Here is a 16,169-nt window from a genome sequence, read left to right as displayed (position 1 = left end):
GGTCTAGGGTTTAGGGTTTAAAAGGTTTTAAATTTTAAATCATTTTGGAATGGGATCTATTTCTAGGGCAGCCGTGAGATCCATCCATGGCGTTCGTGACGCGGAGCAATTGGGAGGAGGCGCTAGTCGAGGCTAGGGCTCACATCCGCCAGGCGGCATTTGTGGCTGTGGATCTGGAGCTGACCGGCGTCCAGACGACGCCATGGCGCGGCGCCACAGAGGTGGACAATCTCCACACTCGCTACCTCAATCTTCGCGACTCGGCCGAGAAATTTGCGATGATCCAGTTTGGCCTCTGCCCGGTCTTGTGGGATGCTGCCGGTGGGAAATTCATCGCCTATCCGTGAGTTTTAGTGTGATCTTTGAGGTGAATTTCTACTTTTTCTTCCAATGCAGCTATAACTTTTGTTTGTTCCCGCGTCACGAGCTCCAAATCGAGATGCCCGCGAGAGATTTCTTGTGCCAGGCGACTTCACTCGAGTTTCTTGCGAAGCACCAGTTTGATTTCAATGCCTGCATTTACGACGGTGAGCTTTTTCTTTTTCTCTTCTTCCATAGCTGATAACTCTGCGATCCAGGAATTTCTTATCTATCTCACGAGCAGGAGAAACTCGCTAGACATAAACTGAAGTTGACGGATGCGGATGGAGCACCACGCGAGCTTGAGAGCTTCTCGGCACTGGAGATTCCACTCAATAGAACAGCGGACGTTATCTTTAGCGAGAGCGTGCGAGTCCAAGCCGGGGAATGGCGTGACAAAGTGCTGCAAAGAGAAAAGGATGCTCACGAACCTGAGGAGCGGCTGTGCCTCGTTGTGGAAGTTGCTGGTAACCATGAAGCCAACCTCGTTCACCAGGTAAGTTTCGTGCTTGTTTTCACGTTTTCTACAGTCACTATCCATTTCTTCGTCAGGTTTTGCGAAAGAGCTTCCAAGATCTCGTTCCTTTTACGGAGGATGGTGCAAAGAAAGTGAAAATTCTGTTTCCTCGATCTGTGAAGGAGAGGGCGCTCTTAGTGGTGAGTGAACTGCAGATTCTTTTTCTTCTTCACTCGGGTCGTGTTTTGAGCGTTCTCTTCCTTGCAGGGTCAATGGGAAAAGGATAGAAGGTCGAGATTGGAAAACCAGATCATGGATGCAATAGGATTTCGTCAACTTATTGATGCTCTAGTGGAGTCGAAGAAGCCAGTGGTCGGACACAATTGCTTTCTTGGTAACCAACCTTTCAATCATTTCTTGGCCAAAACTTACAACACTGTTCTCCAGATATTGCTCATATTTACAACAAATTCTTCGCAACTCTTCCTTTGAGCTGCTCCGAATTCTGCTCGTCCATCCACCAGCATTTCCCTTGCATCTTCGACACCAAGTACTTGCTGAAAGCGGACTCGGCGGCTCAAGAAATGCTTGGGAAAGGCGGCACAACCTTAGGCCCGGTGTTCTCAAACGTGGGAAAGCTGCCAAACAAAGTCCAGATCGAGTTTGGAAGCTCCAGCCTTTGCAGGTACGATGGGACAGAGATGAAGCACGAGGCCGGCTATGATGCTTACATGACGGCGGCAGTCTTTGCCAACATCTGCCAGTTTATGAAGATGGATCCCGCGAACTTGCCTTCACTCTGCGAGCAAGCAAAAGAGGGCGAGGAAGAAAGATCAGGCCTTGGGAGCCACGCAAATCACTTGTACCTTGGTTGGCGAGGGCACTTTGTCCTCGATCTTTCGACTGGCCAGGAAGCAACTGGTCCCAGGTCACTCAAGTCTTCTCGATCCATCGAGCGTGAGAAGGCCAAGAGTGTGGCACTGATGTGGGGCTCCGGTTCCACTCGAAGCTTGGAAGTTGACAGTCGAAGCTTGGAAGCTGACGTGAAAGCCTGCTTTACCGCTAAATCACCACCGCATGTAGAAGTCGTGCGCATCGATGAGAGCTCCGCGTTTGTGGTTTTCCGGAGGAAGGAGTCCCTAGAATCCCTGGTGCAAGCCTTCGAATGCTCCGGTCACCACGACAAGGTTGGCGTGTGCGATGTTAGCGGCCTGGTTGCACGCGGCTGGAAGATTGCCCGATATGAGTTCTTTGAGAAGCTTTGCGAGTCGCCACTGTCAACGGCAAAGCTCACGGACGCAGTCACTTCGATGCATCTTCAAGCTGAAAGTAGTAGCTCGAGGAAGCGACCGCGATTATGAAAGCCAGGATCGTTTTTTTTTTCCTCTCTCTTGCTACGCTCCGCTACCTCCAACCGGAACTACGAGACGATCGGCTAGCATGAATGACAAATCGCCCATTTGTGACAAGAGATCGTTCACTGGATCCTCGGCTGCTGGCCCATTGCTAGCACTGGTTCCAGAAAGTTTTGCTTATCAGTAAGAGCACTAGAACAAAACACGATATCGATACCTTTTGGAGCTTGCAAACGAGCCCAAAGATTCGTGTTCTCCATCCAAAACTGGCTCACGGAGAATCTCAGCACTTTGTCCAGGTGTAGAAAAAGATGAAGGGTGTTCGATCTGTCGCCAAAAGCCACGACCACCTCAGTTCGATCTCAGAAAGGATTCCAAATGCTCACACACGACGATAGAAAGATCTCTCCTGTTGTCGACGCGAGAAAAAAAAAGTGATCTCACACGAGCTACGTACGTGTAGCTTCTTCTCTTTCCCTTCCAACTAGTAGATGCAAGAATGCTGGCACTGGAATTAACATACCGAGGGATCCGAGCTCAAAGATTGCAAGAATCGCGCGAAAGCAACCGATTTCTCGAATTCGAATGGCTGCCGCTTGTGCTCCTGCTGCTGGCGGCCCGGGATCTGAGATCCACACACGAAGCAGATGCGCGCGCGAGGAAATATTCGCGCGGAGCACTTGGAGCAGCCGGCGCTCGATCCAGATCCCTGCGACACCAGATCCTGGAGCGTCTGGAGGCGATCTGGCGATGAATCTTGCCCCACTGCCACGCCCTGGATTGCCTGCTCGAGGCGCTGCCTGAGAGCCTCCTTGTCCATTCCCTCTCCCCGGTGCCCTAAAGTCATAGCCTAGATGAATAGCTTAGAGACGGAGAAGAGCGATGGCGCCGCGCGAGGAATCGGCAAATACCAGAAGATTTCGCCGCTGAGCGACGGCAGCAAGGACGATTTGGCTGTGAATCAGGTGTCCGTGCCACAGGTGAGCGACCTCTCTCGATGCTTCTCTTCTAGCTGCTGATTCGTGTCCAAAGGCGCGAGGATGGAAGAAGCTCATGGCTTATGTCGGCCCTGGCTTCCTCGTCGCGATTGCATACATGGATCCCGGGAATTGTAAGTCTTAACGAGAGCTCTTTGAATCGAGAGCGTGAGCTACAGGCTGTTTGATCTTTCTTTGTGATATGATTTTCATTTCTAAAATTCTCTGTGTTTGTCTTTGTTTGTTCTAGTCGAGAGCGATCTCCAAGCTGGAGCACAGTTCAAGTATGAGGTGAGATTCAGGAACTTCTCCTGCTCTTCCAGTAAAAATTCTCACAATGTTTGTTCTCACAGCTGCTGTGGGTTCTTCTTCTTGCGACCGTCTCCGGTGCATTGATACAGTCTCTTGCTGCCAATCTGGGAGTTGTAACTGGTTAGCTTGGTATTTAATTTTCTCTTGAGGCGAGGAGTCCTTGCAAGGACTAACACACCGTTTTTGGATGTGCAGAGAAGCATCTGGCACAGCATTGTCGCTTGGAGTATCCACCCAAGGTGAATCTAGTGCTGTGGTTTTTAGCTGAGATTGCTATTGTCGCCAGTGATATTCCCGAAGGTGTTAAAACTTTTATCTTGTAGCTGCTTGATCTTAACGTTTTTCTGTTTGATGCCAGTGATTGGGACGGCGTATGCTCTCAACATGCTCTTTGGCCTTCAATTATGGATTGGAGTCGTACTTACCGGATTGAGCACGCTTCTTTTTCTTGCTTTGCAGCAATACGGGGTACGCTTCTCGTTTTTTCTTCAGGCTATTGTACTTGGATAAAGCTCAGCTCTGCTGTTCTCTCCTCAGATTCGCAAGCTCGAGATCTTCATATCGATTTTGGTGTTTACGATAGCTAGCTGTTTCTTCGTGGAGATGTTCAATGCGCGTCCCTCTCCTGTGGAGTTGATGAAGGGACTGTTTATTCCTAGATTAAGTGGAAATGGAGCAGCAGGGATAGCCATCTCCCTCTTTGGTGCCATGGTTATGCCGTAAGTATACTGCTTTGTTTACGTTGTGGATAAGTTCTGACTCTTTTTGTCTGCAGGCATAACTTGTTTTTGCATTCAGCTCTCGTGCTCACAAGATCGACTCCTCAGACAATGGAAGGAATCCGGGTAAAGTTCTATATGTCTTTGTATTCAGTGTGAATTCATGTGGTGTCTCGGTGGTGGTATCAGGATGGGTGCAGGTACAATTTAATCGAATGCTGTTTCGCATTGCTCGTGTCTTTTGCCATCAATCTGGCAGTTGTAGCTGTCAGTGGAGCGGTTTGTAGCGACTCTCAACTCTCAGTAGATGATGCGGATCGATGCAGTAACTTAGACTTGAATCGTGCTTCTTTCCTTTTAAAGGTGAGACAACCATACGTATACAATTGCTGTGTTCTCACCTAGGAACTTCTTAGCATGTCCTTGGGAGCTGGAGCGGGGTTTTGTTCGGAATCGCTTTGCTTGCGTCAGGCCAAAGCTCGACAATTACTGGGACATTTGCTGGGCAGTATGTCATGCAGGTTGGTTTTTTGCTGCCTGGTGTGATTCCCTCGAATAATTGTGCTCTTTCAGGGATTTTTGGAGCTCCGGTTTGAGCAGTGGATTAGGAACTTGTTGACAAGATGCGTTGCAATTGTTCCAAGTCTAGTTGTGGCTCTACTCGGCGGATCATCTGGTGCCGGACAGCTTATCATAATATCCTCGGTAACCATCATCGAAAGTTTGCATAACTTTTCGTGGCTTGACAAAGCTTTGGTTGCTGCAGATGATTCTTTCTTTCGAGCTACCGTTTGCACTCATACCACTGCTCAAGTTCACAAGCAATCCAGGAAAGATGGGTCCGCATGTCAACCACAGAAAGGTACTTTTACGATTTTCTAGTCTCGAGTTTGTGTGGAAACTTGACAATGCCGCTACAGGTGACAATATTGACTTGGGTGATCGGATCGAGCATCATTCTGGTGAATTTGTTCTACCTGGCCAGCAATTTTATCAAGTGGCTGCAAAGATCTAGACTGCGGAGACTACACATTGCTCTTCTGGGGATTGCTGGTTTCTTGGCATTGCTCGCTTATGCGCTGCTAGCCGCGTATCTGGCCTTTCGCAAGGATAACGAAGGAACGTACAGGCTCTCGAGCAGCGTGGAGGAGGAACAAGATGGTTTTGTCGACAAAGAGAGCGTCGTTGTTAATTAACCCTCTTTAGTATTAATTAATTCAACATGGTAGACGAAGAACCCTATTTCTTTTGTTTTCGCCATGGTTGTGGAGACGCCCACTTCCAATCCGCTGCCTCCTCCTCCGCGGCGCCGGAACGATGGCGGATCATCGTCGCGCCAAGAGAATCTCTCCAATGCGGATTTCCGGCGGATGGTCATGGAGACGCCGCGGCGAGCTCCACCGGATGAGAGCTCCAAGGATCAACGCCCTAAGAAGTAAGTGTATAGGCTACATTACACTGGTGAATAGTCTCAAGTGAAATTTCGTCCAGGAAGAATGCCGATGAGAGCGCAAAGCGTCCTGCCCGAAAGTTTCGACCGCCCAAGCCCAAAGAGTGAGCGTTTCTTTTGTTCTTTTTCTTTTGTTCTCTTTGCTTATGCGAGTTCATTGTCTTAGAGAGGAGAAGAAACCGACCAAAGTCGACGAAGAGGATGATTTGCCAAAATATCGCGATCGTGCTAAAGAGCGGCGCGAGGATCAAAATCCAGACTACGAACTTATGGCTGCAGCGTCTGGAATCAGCACCTTACACGCTGTAGCTCCTCCGGGAGCTGTCGACTTACAGTGAAGTAATTCTTTCTCACGTGGAAAATCGTTTATGGTGGTGTTTTTCTATTCTCCCTGCAGGGCAGCTGAAATACAAAAGAAGATATCCATAGCCAACAGCAAGTACCTTGGAGGTAAGCTTACCATTTCATAGATTTATGAATTGGCTCTAGTAACACAGGTGATGTCGAGCACACGCACCTGGTAAAGGGGCTAGACTACGCCCTCCTAAACAAAGTCCGGAGTGAGATTGATAAGAAACCCGAAGAGTTGGAGGAGCCTGAGGAAGAAATAAGGTGCAAAACCTACTCTTTTCTTGTGTTTTCTGAGAGCGCATGTTTTTTATTTTCAGGGTCAGCAAGAGCGAGGACGAACCAATCAAGTTCAATACTCCAGTTGCCAGGGTGAGAGGTTTGTGCGTTGTGTTTAGTTTTGAATCTAAAGTGTTCTCGCAGGTGATATACAAATGGTTGGTCAAGCCTCCAACGTTGAGCAAAACAAGCGACATGTTTCTTCCGGGTCGGATGGCCTACGCGTTCGACATGGTAGGCTTTTAAGTTTGTCTGGTAATTTCTAAATTTTTTTGAGACTACAGGAAGAAATGTCACACCATATCCCTACCACCGTGTACCGAAGCAAAGATGACTGTCCTACACCCGAGGTAAGCAAAAAAATAAGCCGCAGTTGTATTTACAGTGCTGGTTTTCATGCAGGAGTTTGTGACTGTGGGAGTTGATGTGGCTGTTTTAGACAGGATAGCCAAAATCATGGCTTATTTGAAGCTGGGAGCTTCCGGTAAGGTGAGAGAGTTTGTGCTTGATTTTCTTAGACTATCTCTAACATTTGTACTCCAGACCTCTAAGAAAAAGAGGAGAGATAAGTCCGACACAAAAGGTACGTTGTATGATTCGCTCTTTTAAAGAGTTTCGACCGACTTGTTTGACGTTCACCAGGCACTGCAAAAGAAGCGGCGGCACTGGTAGCACCGATTGACGTCAAACAACCAGAGACGCATGATGATGAAGTAGTAAAGGACAGGCCTTCAGACACAGACGATGCCGCCGTCGAAGAGGAAGCACCAAAGCCTCGAGTGGCTGAAGACGACATATTTGCAGACGCTGGCACAGACTACGTAGTAACTATAGACGGCAGCCCTCGATCCGAGGACATGGAGGAGTCTCCACGACGGGATGGAAATGGTGGCGCTTCATACTTTCATGAGGAGCAAAGATCACATGAAGACTGGGAACAGGCAAGCCTTCTAGCTATAAGTCTTGGAAGACAACTGACTGTTTTTTGTTTACCTTCCAATTTTTGAATCAGGCTCCAATGCAAGGTCCTGCGATGCCTCAGTTCGGTAGTGAGTGGCAAGATTACCTTCCTCCTCCTCCAGACGATCCTTCTTATGAATACTACGCCAATCAGCTTAGCGTGGAGGGAAATGCAAGCGTTCCAGCAGCAGCCATTGCTCCTGTTGCACCAAAGGATCCTCTGTGCATGACGCAGGAAGAGAAGGACAGAGGCATGAGTTCGGTGTTCAAGCGCGACGATCAAAGGCTCCGTCAGCGAAGGGAGCTTGATTCTCGCGAGAAAGATCCAAACTTTGTGTCAGAGAGCTACTCGGAGTGTTACCCAGGCTACCAGGAATACAACAGAGAGATAGTTGACAGCGATGAAGACGCGGACCTCACGAAAATGGACGTCGGTGGCAGGGTACGCAGATTTTCTTCGTCTTGTTTACTTTTAACTGTGTTCTTCGCCAGGCTAAAGGGCGATTGCATCGCTGGGACTTTGAGACAGAGGAAGAGTGGGGAAAATACAACGACCAGAAAGAAGCCACTCCAAAAGCCGCTTATCAGTTTGGTGTCAAGATGCAAGATGGGAGGAAGACGCGGAAGCAAAACAAGGATCAGAAGCTCAACAACGAGCTACACAAGATAACTCAGATAATGGAGAAGAAGAAGAGAGAAAAAGGGGGGTTGCATGAAGACGGTGACATTGTTGCCGAAGAAAGCAGCCATCCTGGGAAGAGAATAAGAACATGAATATAATCTAAAAACTAAACTTTTACAACAGAAGGCACAAGCAAAACATTAGAAACGGGGCAATATCTCTTCGACATATAGATTCAAGATGAATTTTTCATAAGTTACAAGATTGGAACTTTCAGCAAAAGAAAAGGACAGCGTACAAAAAGATCATCAAAAGGATCCCTTGAACGATCCTTCCCCAATGTATGGTCTTGACTGGCTCATGGATGATTGATTGATTGACTGGTGGAATTGGTTGACCTTTATTCTTCTTTCTTGGGTGCCTTTTCCTCCTCTTTTTTTCCTTTGGATCTTTGTTGCCAACATCATCGATATCTTCTTCAAGACCATCCAAAGTCTCAAATGGATTTGCATCCTTGTGCGATTTTACCTGGCTTGCTTTGGATTTGGTAGGCTCCCTGAAATTTATTAGAGGAAGGTATGGAATCCTGACCCTTTCAGGCTCTGGGATCTCCCCCCAGCAGTAGTCGTGATCCTCAGATACCTCCTCCATGTACCTGTCATGCTTAGCCCTCCTCTGCTGCTCCAAATGAATTGTCCGTAGCTTCTCCTTAATCGGATCAATAATCCTTACAACCTCCATGCTGGTGATTTAGGTGTGAGTGATCTGCATATATATAGTAGTGGTGAAAAGGAAAATCTGTGACCCTTTAAAGGGGAATTATAGATTTAGTAGAGTTTTTGCTGGGTTTCTCAAAAAAAGAAGGGTTTAGGGCTAGTTTATAAAATGGATTCTCTAGTGGACTTCGATTGGAAGCTCAAGGTGAGAGAGAGCGTGCTTCTAGTTGTTCTCATCATTTGCAATGCAGTGGATGGTGAGCAGCAGCGCCGTGGGCAGCATCAAACAGGGCATCTTGCGCGTCGAGATGGCCTTGGCAGACAAATCCCCTCTTGTGGCCGAGCTGGACAAGCAAGAACTGGAGTCACTGATCGAGAGCATGGAAGCCATTTGTGCTAGCGTCGCTAGAAAAGAAGAAGAAGAAGAAGAACAAGAAGAAGAAAAAGGAGGAGGAGATTCACCCGATTCACCCAATTCACCCACTTCACCCAAGATCCAAGGGAAATGATAAAAACACAAGTTTATTACCCCTGGAAATTCTTCCTCGTCACTCGGAGATTCCAACCACGACCAGACAGACGTTGAAGGCAAGGCAGGCCCCCTTTACCCGGTGACGTGGCGCGCACGTGGCAGCCCCGGGTTGGATGGGCATTGGGTACAGTAGTGGACTGGTGCTATAGGTACTCTCTACCATCACACTGTGGTTTTTTAGAAGAGTGCGCTGGAGAGAGAGAGAGAGAGAGAAGCGAGGGAGAGAGAGAGAGTGACAGGGCACAACGAGGAGGGAGTTTATTTGTTTTTGGGCGGCCAAAATTCGAACTCGCAGGGGCCGCATTCCCATGAGCGAGAGAGAAAGAGAGAGTTTTGGCTCCTCTTTTTCCTCTCGAGTCTCGAGAGGGTTTCTTCCATCCGGCCAAAGAGGTGAGAACTCCTTGAGAACTTGGGTAGAACGAGCTTGGAGGCTGTGAGCTAGATGAGCTAGATGAGCGAGATGGAGCTTGGAGCGGAGGAATTCGCGCTGGACTAGGCCAAATTCCACGACCCACAAGATGTTCTACTCCCAGTTCATCCTAGCCAAGAAGGGACCGCTGGGTACCATATGGATTGCTGCTCATCTGGAGCGGAAGCTCCGGAAGAACCAAGTTACCGAGACCAACATCGGTGTGTCTGTGGGTAAGTCACGATCTAGGATGTTGTTTCGTTGCTGAAAAGAGAGTTTTTTCTTTTTTTTTTTTTCTAGATTCCATTCTTTGTCCCGAGGTTCCAATCGCGCTGCGCTTGTCCGGGCACTTGCTGCTGGGTGTTGTGAGAATCTACTCGCGCAAGGTCAACTACTTGTTCCACGACTGTAGCGAGGCTTTGGTGAAGATCAAGCAGGCCTTTCACTCTGGAGCTGTTGATCTTCCACCCGAGGCGGCCACTGCTCCTTTCCATTCGATCACGCTGCCGGAAACTTTCGATCTCGACGATTTGGAGCTCCTCCCGGATCGAGAAGCGTTATTCCTTGCAAATAGGTGGTTATCTGTTTTTTTTTCTTTGCTTGTCTGAATGAACGTACAAAACTCTTGTTTTCTTATCCTTTTTATTTTTTTTGCAGTTCCATCGATCACCATGTTACATCGCGTGAGCAGATTACTTTGCAAGACACCATCGAGGACACTACGTATCTTAGCTCGCAATTTGGACTCGATGGTAAAGTTTTTTTTGTTTTTCTCTCTTGAGCTTTTGAAAAACTCCGAGCTTTCGAAAAATTCTGAGCTTGCAATTGTTTGTGTGTACGCAGAAAGATTTACAGATGGGGATGCTCCTCGTTTGGATTTTGGCGAGGTTTGTGTCGAGCTCTTTTATTTCTTGGCTCTCAGAGACTTTAACTTTGTCTTTTGTTTCCAGGATGTTTTCACCGTTAAAGAAAAAGATCAGGAGAAAGGCGTGAGCGTCGAAGAAGAGTACGTAGCCAGTGACTGGAATGCGTAATAATACTTACTTGAGAACTATTGCTTTTTGCAGCCCCGTCTCGGTGGAACCGATGGATGAAGATGACAAAGCCGAAGAGAACATCGAGGCCGCCAACGAGGTCCCGGAGCTCCCAAACGATGATGCCATGGAGCTGGATGATCAGCTCAGGCCCTCGGTGGACGCAAACAAGTTCGATATCAACGTAGTGCCCGTCGAAGAGGTACCACCGCCGCCACCATCAGCAGCAGAAACGAATGAGTTTGCAGCTACCACTGAAAGCGAAGCTACAACAAAAGCTGATGGTGGCGACGAAGAGATTGTCCCAGAGGTGGTGGCTAGTGATTCGCTGGTTGAAACTACAGAAACTCCGGCGGACGCTCGCGAGAATGAAGACGCTGCTCCTGCCGCTACTGCTGCTGCTGCTGCTGAAGAAGTAAAAGAAGGAGAAGAAGTTTCACCGTCTTCGCTCGAGAAGAAGAACGAAGGAATCGTCCTGCAAGAGAGCGAGCAAGAGGAGAGTCGAGGTGACAAAGATATTACTCAAGAGCAAGAGGCAGACAAAGAACAAGACAAAGAAGAGACTTTGGAAACTCAGAAGGCTGTGGACGAGGACAACGCGCAGGGCCGAGAGATTACCGTGGAGAAGCAGCTTGAGGATGTGCCTGATATTGAGAAAGTCCGATCGGCTCCCGAAGTTCCTTTGCTGGAGCCAAATGTGTTGGAACTTCCAGAGTCGGATTCTACTCCAGCACCACAGAAGAAAGAGGACGTGATTGATGATCCTGTTCCTCTCGTCGAAGATACTCTCAAACTTCAGGAAGTCGAAGAAACCCCGAGGCTTTCTCCGCCATCAATGACGAGAATGCCGGAGTTTCCTTCTCACGGGGATGATGATTTACTGGCGTCGATTCTAGGTGCGTACTCATACACTCAATCTTTTCGTTTTTCCTCATGAATCTAAGCTTGGAAAAAACATAGGTAGAAGAACACCTTCTCTAGTGGTGGCACCGACACCACCTGCGAAGCGCCACAAGCCCGGTCCAAAGCCCGGCTCGAGAAAGAGAAAAGTTCACTTCGACGAATCCATGGTTTTGGATGGCGAGTAAGTTTTGTTTTCTCTTGGTTGTTTGTAAACCACGTCCCTTACGACGTTTTCTCCATAGTCACATGCGACAGCAGCTTGCGGACACGAGCAGCATTCGCCGGGTTCGAAAAAGAGCTCCTTGCACCGATTATGAAGTCTGGGGATCGGAGAAAGATGGACTAGGCCAGCAAATGTTCGACGAACCTCTCATTCCAGGTACAACTCTTTTTCTTAAGTTGGAGGAGTGCTTCCTTTGTTTTTTTCTTTTCTTTTTGCCAGGATCTTGCGATATCATTCGCGAGGTTTATCGTTCTGTGTACAGTGCCGGTGATGCAAGACACAGTGTGGAGTCCGACACCACCGAAGTGTCCGCCAGGCAAGACAAGTATCAGCTGGAGGAAGAGGAAAGTCGCGAGCCGATCACTCTCGAGGAGGAGCCATTCGAGGACGATCTATTCTATGACCTGGAAGCTAGCTATCGCTTTGGAGAAGGTCTAGAGCAACCCGACCCTTTTCCTCGGACCGAAACAGTTGCCAGTGCAGAGAAAGCCGACGAGACGACGATCAAAGAGAACTTGGACTCGGAAAGGCGGGACGCTTGTGACAAAGAGGAGGCCCAGCCATCTGATAAGCCTGAAGTTGTTCTTCCCGAGGAGCGGCCGTGTCCTGCTCTCGCCGACGAACACACTCTGGAAACTCCCGCTGGAGCTGATGTTCCAGAGCAAAGTGAGGGAGTTGTGGAGCCTGCAGTTGTCAACGATGCCAAGGATTTGAACGCGCTTGGTGATACGAACGAGCTCGTAAATGGTGATGAGAAGCCGGAGGAGGCGGACCAAACACCAAAACTTCCTGAGGCTCGTGAGTCCGAAGCAACCGAAGAAGGAAAGGAAGAAGGTGGGCTTGACGCTGTCAACCTCGAGGATGGACAAGAAACTCAAGCCGATGAATCCGTGGGTGACAAAGCTGGCTCAGAACCAAAGCAAATGGAAGACGAGGAGGCTCCGAATGACAACAAAATGGAGGAAGAAATGGTTGTAGCAGACAACACCACCCCAGCACAAAGGATTGACGCCATCGATAGTGATCAACAAGTAGGTGCCAATAACACTGTAGAGGTATGGTTTCTCATCCTCTTGTAAGTTCATGCTAATCTTCTTTCTTTCTTAGGATCTGGACTTTCTCGTAGACTCCAAGGACGAAGGTAATCAAGATGAAAGATTCACAAAAGCACTTGACTTGGTTTCGACGCTCTGTTCTTTTGATGTGCTCTTAGACGCTGCTGCTGGCGACGATGCTGACAATTACGATCCGGATTATCTGCAAGATCAAGCTCAAGATAACAGTGGATGGTCCGTGAGAACAAGGTACGGTACATTCATAGTTCATGATCTTTGTGAGCATGATTTTAACTTGACGATGTGTGTCCAGGGCTGTTTGCCAGTATTTGCGAGTCACGTTTGAAACCATGGAGAGTGCCAGGAAAGAAAGGCACGTAGTGGCTCCAAAGCTCGGCTTGGAAAGACTTCTCCAAGGAAAAACCAGGCGAGAATCCGCTCGCATGTTCTTTGAGAGCCTGGTAAGCTTTTCTTTCTTACTTTGGTGATTTGATCCTCAAATCCTCAAAGCTTCGGTGATTTCATCCTCAAGCTAAAAATTGGTGTTGTTTCCACCAGGTGCTCAAGACTAAAGATTACATCAACGTGGAACAAATGGCTCCCTTTGACAACATTTACATCTCGGCTCGTCCAAAGCTCATGAAAGCCGAGATGTGATGTGAAGTGGAGATATATTTACTTGACTAGGTACTTACTCTTTCATCTTTTTTATTTATATTTTTTTTGGTTGTATCATACTGCATGTGCCGATTATTTTTTCTTTCTATCAATCTAAGAATGACCACTTAAAAGAACAAAATGTGGTCGCTATATGCAAGCTTGGAGAAGAGGGAAGGGGGATGCTATAAGATGGATGAGGCAAAAGCTCCGCGATGGAGAATGGGCAATCTGGGGAGCACTGGCAGGCGAGTGTCTGGCCGACAAAGGAAAGATGGAAGTGGAGATTGCGATCGAGGGCGGGCTCGCGGACGCTGTGGATCGGTTGGAAGAGACCGAAAACGCGCGAGTCTCCAGCAGCAGCTATGCGCTCTTGATCCGCCAGTGTGGAGACTCTGGAGATTTGGGCCGAGGCAAGCGCGTCCACGATCACATCTCTCGCAGCGGCCGCGACGGTGAGACATTCCTGGGCAATCTCGTAGTGGAGATGTATGGAAAGCTGGGATGCGTGAGCTACGCCCGCGCGGCATTCGATCGAATCTCGCAGCCCAATGCGTTTTCGGTGAATCTGGTGCTTGCGGCATGCGCGAAGAGGCAGCGGACCGACGAGGCGCAGGGGATCTTTGAGCGTTTCTCGAGCGTGGCCGATGCCGTGGCATGGAATACGATGATCGTAGCATATGCCCAGCCTGGGCATCTGTTGAAAGCAATGAGTTTGTTTGATTCTATGCCGGGAAGGAATGTTGTTTCGTGGAATTCTATTGTAAATGGTGTTCTTCAGCATGGATGCGCTGAAGATGCTGTCACGATGATGAACAAAATGCCACAGCATAGCTTGGCGTCGTGGAACGCTGCAATAGTCGCTTATGCCGAGGCTGGGCACCTTTTTAAAATTCTAGAGTTCTTTCTTTCACGTCCAGAGCGCGACTTGATTTCGTGGATTGAAACAATCAGATGTCTCTCAAAGAACGGAAGCGTCGACGATTCTAAGAGGCTGTTTGATGCGATGCCGCAATGGAGCGTAGCTGTTTGGATCGCATTGCTGCAAGCATATGCCCAAAGCGGGCATATTGACATCGCCGGGGCTTTGTTCGATGAGATCCCCGAAAAGAGTCTTGTGTCGTGGAACGCGATGATCTGGGCGTATGCAATCAACCAGATAGCCGCCGACGCCAAGAAACTCTTCGATGCTTTGCCGGAGATGGACGTGATCTCGTGCAACACCATGATTAGCGCCTTTGCGAGCAGCCACTCGGTGCGAGAGGCCAGCCAAGTTTTCGAGAGCATGCCCGCGCGCGACACCGTCTCCTGGAACGCGCTCCTGCAAGGATACGCCGACGAGGAGTCCGCGAGCTTTGAATCGGCGAGAGCTTTGTTCGAGAGAATGTCGCACAGGAGCTTGTTGGGATGGAATCTGATGCTCAAGGCTTCCATGCAGCAGGGAGAGATTTATCACGCCGAAGAGATCTTTCACGAGATGCCTGGACGGAACTTCTCGTCGTGGAACGCGCTGCATGGAGGATACGTCGAGAATGGTGTTCTAAGCCTTGCGGTGGCGGCGATGGATCGAATGCCCGCCATGGATCGAGTGGTGTGGACTGTGATGATCGGTGGCTATGCCCGCGCTGGATTTTTGGCCGAGGGCGAAGAGATGGTGGAGAGGATGCCTGACCGGGATGTTGTGGCTTGGAACTCGCTCTTGCAATCTCATGTCGAACATGGAGCACAGATAGAAGACGCAAAGAGGATCTTTGATGGCATGGCCGAGAGAAACATTGTGTCGTGGTCGGCGATGATCGGCGCTTTCGTGCGGCCGATGAAGCAGCAGAAGCTCACGATCAAAACGCGGGTTGAGATGGCCAAGTCCGTTTTTGAGCGAATGCCAAGCCGGGATATCGTGTCGTCCAACGCAATGGTGGTGTTCTTGGCGGACAATGGCTTGATCGAGGAAGCAAGAACAGTGGTGGAATCCATGGACCGAAAGAACTCCCTCTCTTGGAGTGCTCTTCTGGAAGGCTACGTGAAGAAGGGCTGTAATCGGGAAGCTCTCGAGCTCTACCGATCCATGGACTTGGAAGCACAGAGCAATCCACAGTCGAGTAACAGCAGGACTTTCGTGTGGATTCTGGAGGCCTGCGCCAGGAGCGTCGCATTGAACGCTGGCCGATCGATCCACTCCGACTTGGATGATCTCCTCGCGAGGAATCATGGCAGCAGTAGTGTTTTGCTAGCTCCTTCTCTGGCCACGGCCCTGATCGACATGTATGGAAAGTGTGGAGAGCTCGACGAGGCCAGGAAGATCTTTGACGGTCTCTCCTGCAAGAGCATCTCGTGCTGGAACTCGATGATCGCGGCTTACACACAGAGTGGTCATGGAAAGCAAGCGCTGGAGCTGTTCCTCTTGATGGGACTCGATGGCTTGAATCCCAATCACATAACTCTGATGATCGTTCTCTCGGCTTGCAGCCACTCGGGGCTCGTCTCTACCGCCCTGGATTTCTTCCTCGCTTCCATCCTCGGCCGCGATTTTGGCAGCGGTCTCATCCGCAAGGAGCACTTCGCGTGCCTGATCGATCTCCTTGGCCGCGCCGGGCAGCTCCAGGAAGCGCAGGAACTGATGGCAGCAATGCCGGTGGAGCCGGATCGAGTGGCGTGGAGCGCCATGCTTGGAGCTTGCAAAGCTCACGGCGATGGCGATCGAGGCGCCGCCGCGGCGGAGAGAGTGATCCAGCTCGATCCAAGCTCCTCGTCACCCTACGTTGCCGTGTCGAGCATGCACAAGCAAAGAGTTTGAAAGAGGG

General features: G+C 49.3%; 6 protein-coding genes across 6 annotated transcripts; 5 read left to right on the top strand and 1 right to left on the bottom strand.

The window, feature by feature from the left end:
• Nucleotides 1-17: 17 nt before the first annotated feature.
• On the top strand, nt 18-2,400 carry LOC9653351 (poly(A)-specific ribonuclease PARN). Its single transcript, XM_002985510.2, has 6 exons — nt 18-343; nt 397-527; nt 579-856; nt 913-1,017; nt 1,085-1,211; nt 1,265-2,400. Exons 1-6 carry the CDS (start codon nt 87-89, stop codon nt 2,176-2,178), a joined length of 1,812 nt encoding a protein of 603 aa, XP_002985556.1. The 5' UTR covers nt 18-86; the 3' UTR covers nt 2,179-2,400.
• LOC112340622 lies at nt 2,044-3,018 on the bottom strand. The gene is made up of 3 exons (XM_024659424.1): nt 2,696-3,018; nt 2,390-2,499; nt 2,044-2,329 (listed from the first exon to the last, which is right to left on the bottom strand). The coding sequence occupies exons 1-3, from the start codon at nt 2,990-2,992 to the stop codon at nt 2,212-2,214; spliced, it is 525 nt and encodes a 174-aa protein (XP_024515192.1). The 5' UTR covers nt 2,993-3,018; the 3' UTR covers nt 2,044-2,211.
• Nucleotides 3,015-5,429, top strand: LOC9653350 (metal transporter Nramp6). The gene is made up of 13 exons (XM_002985509.2): nt 3,015-3,152; nt 3,205-3,283; nt 3,400-3,440; nt 3,503-3,581; nt 3,657-3,761; nt 3,820-3,929; nt 3,999-4,180; nt 4,237-4,306; nt 4,370-4,543; nt 4,597-4,701; nt 4,754-4,885; nt 4,947-5,042; nt 5,101-5,429. The coding sequence occupies exons 1-13, from the start codon at nt 3,027-3,029 to the stop codon at nt 5,374-5,376; spliced, it is 1,575 nt and encodes a 524-aa protein (XP_002985555.2). The 5' UTR covers nt 3,015-3,026; the 3' UTR covers nt 5,377-5,429.
• Nucleotides 5,430-5,431: 2 nt separating this feature from the next.
• Nucleotides 5,432-8,577, top strand: LOC9653349 (suppressor of mec-8 and unc-52 protein homolog 2). Its single transcript, XM_024659408.1, has 13 exons — nt 5,432-5,615; nt 5,672-5,734; nt 5,797-5,964; nt 6,028-6,080; nt 6,128-6,242; nt 6,299-6,350; nt 6,402-6,491; nt 6,542-6,607; nt 6,660-6,746; nt 6,801-6,840; nt 6,900-7,198; nt 7,270-7,659; nt 7,710-8,577. The coding sequence occupies exons 1-13, from the start codon at nt 5,440-5,442 to the stop codon at nt 7,989-7,991; spliced, it is 1,881 nt and encodes a 626-aa protein (XP_024515176.1). The 5' UTR covers nt 5,432-5,439; the 3' UTR covers nt 7,992-8,577.
• Nucleotides 8,578-9,230: 653 nt separating this feature from the next.
• LOC9653348 (sister chromatid cohesion 1 protein 4) lies at nt 9,231-13,422 on the top strand. Its single transcript, XM_002985507.2, has 13 exons — nt 9,231-9,729; nt 9,797-10,070; nt 10,154-10,248; nt 10,340-10,383; nt 10,447-10,502; nt 10,564-11,426; nt 11,491-11,614; nt 11,676-11,812; nt 11,876-12,711; nt 12,764-12,797; nt 12,870-12,960; nt 13,025-13,172; nt 13,270-13,422. Exons 1-13 carry the CDS (start codon nt 9,606-9,608, stop codon nt 13,366-13,368), a joined length of 2,925 nt encoding a protein of 974 aa, XP_002985553.2. The 5' UTR covers nt 9,231-9,605; the 3' UTR covers nt 13,369-13,422.
• A 100-nt stretch (nt 13,423-13,522) lies between these two features.
• On the top strand, nt 13,523-16,162 carry LOC9653347 (pentatricopeptide repeat-containing protein At2g35030, mitochondrial). The gene has a single exon (XM_024659437.1). The coding sequence runs from the start codon at nt 13,523-13,525 to the stop codon at nt 16,160-16,162; it is 2,640 nt and encodes an 879-aa protein (XP_024515205.1).
• Nucleotides 16,163-16,169: the final 7 nt, after the last annotated feature.

The sequence above is a fragment of the Selaginella moellendorffii genome, unplaced genomic scaffold (genome assembly GCF_000143415.4).
Source record: "Selaginella moellendorffii unplaced genomic scaffold, v1.0 SELMOscaffold_68, whole genome shotgun sequence".
NCBI lineage: Eukaryota > Viridiplantae > Streptophyta > Lycopodiopsida > Selaginellales > Selaginellaceae > Selaginella > Selaginella moellendorffii.
The sequence above is the reverse complement of the archived record's forward strand: the minus strand, read 5'-3'. Positions and strand labels throughout refer to the sequence as shown.

Coding starts and splice junctions, on each gene's coding strand:
- LOC9653350 (XM_002985509.2), top strand. CDS start 3,027: ATGAATAGCTTAGAGACGGAGAAGAGCGATGGCGCCGCGCGAGGAATC. Junction 3,582..3,656: donor CAATCTGGGAGTTGTAACTG/GTTAGCTTGGTA, acceptor TTGGATGTGCAG/AGAAGCATCTGGCACAGCAT. Junction 3,930..3,998: donor TTGCTTTGCAGCAATACGGG/GTACGCTTCTCG, acceptor TTCTCTCCTCAG/ATTCGCAAGCTCGAGATCTT.
- LOC9653348 (XM_002985507.2), top strand. CDS start 9,606: ATGTTCTACTCCCAGTTCATCCTAGCCAAGAAGGGACCGCTGGGTACC. Junction 11,615..11,675: donor TCCATGGTTTTGGATGGCGA/GTAAGTTTTGTT, acceptor TTTTCTCCATAG/TCACATGCGACAGCAGCTTG. Junction 11,813..11,875: donor CGACGAACCTCTCATTCCAG/GTACAACTCTTT, acceptor TCTTTTTGCCAG/GATCTTGCGATATCATTCGC.
- LOC112340622 (XM_024659424.1), bottom strand. CDS start 2,992: ATGGACAAGGAGGCTCTCAGGCAGCGCCTCGAGCAGGCAATCCAGGGC. Junction 2,500..2,695: donor CTTTGAGCTCGGATCCCTCG/GTATGTTAATTC, acceptor TTTTGGCGACAG/ATCGAACACCCTTCATCTTT. Junction 2,330..2,389: donor TCGTTTGCAAGCTCCAAAAG/GTATCGATATCG, acceptor TTCTGGAACCAG/TGCTAGCAATGGGCCAGCAG.
- LOC9653351 (XM_002985510.2), top strand. CDS start 87: ATGGCGTTCGTGACGCGGAGCAATTGGGAGGAGGCGCTAGTCGAGGCT. Junction 857..912: donor AAGCCAACCTCGTTCACCAG/GTAAGTTTCGTG, acceptor TTTCTTCGTCAG/GTTTTGCGAAAGAGCTTCCA. Junction 1,212..1,264: donor CGGACACAATTGCTTTCTTG/GTAACCAACCTT, acceptor ACTGTTCTCCAG/ATATTGCTCATATTTACAAC.
- LOC9653347 (XM_024659437.1), top strand. CDS start 13,523: ATGCAAGCTTGGAGAAGAGGGAAGGGGGATGCTATAAGATGGATGAGG.
- LOC9653349 (XM_024659408.1), top strand. CDS start 5,440: ATGGTTGTGGAGACGCCCACTTCCAATCCGCTGCCTCCTCCTCCGCGG. Junction 5,965..6,027: donor CCGGGAGCTGTCGACTTACA/GTGAAGTAATTC, acceptor TTCTCCCTGCAG/GGCAGCTGAAATACAAAAGA. Junction 6,747..6,800: donor AGCTGGGAGCTTCCGGTAAG/GTGAGAGAGTTT, acceptor TTTGTACTCCAG/ACCTCTAAGAAAAAGAGGAG.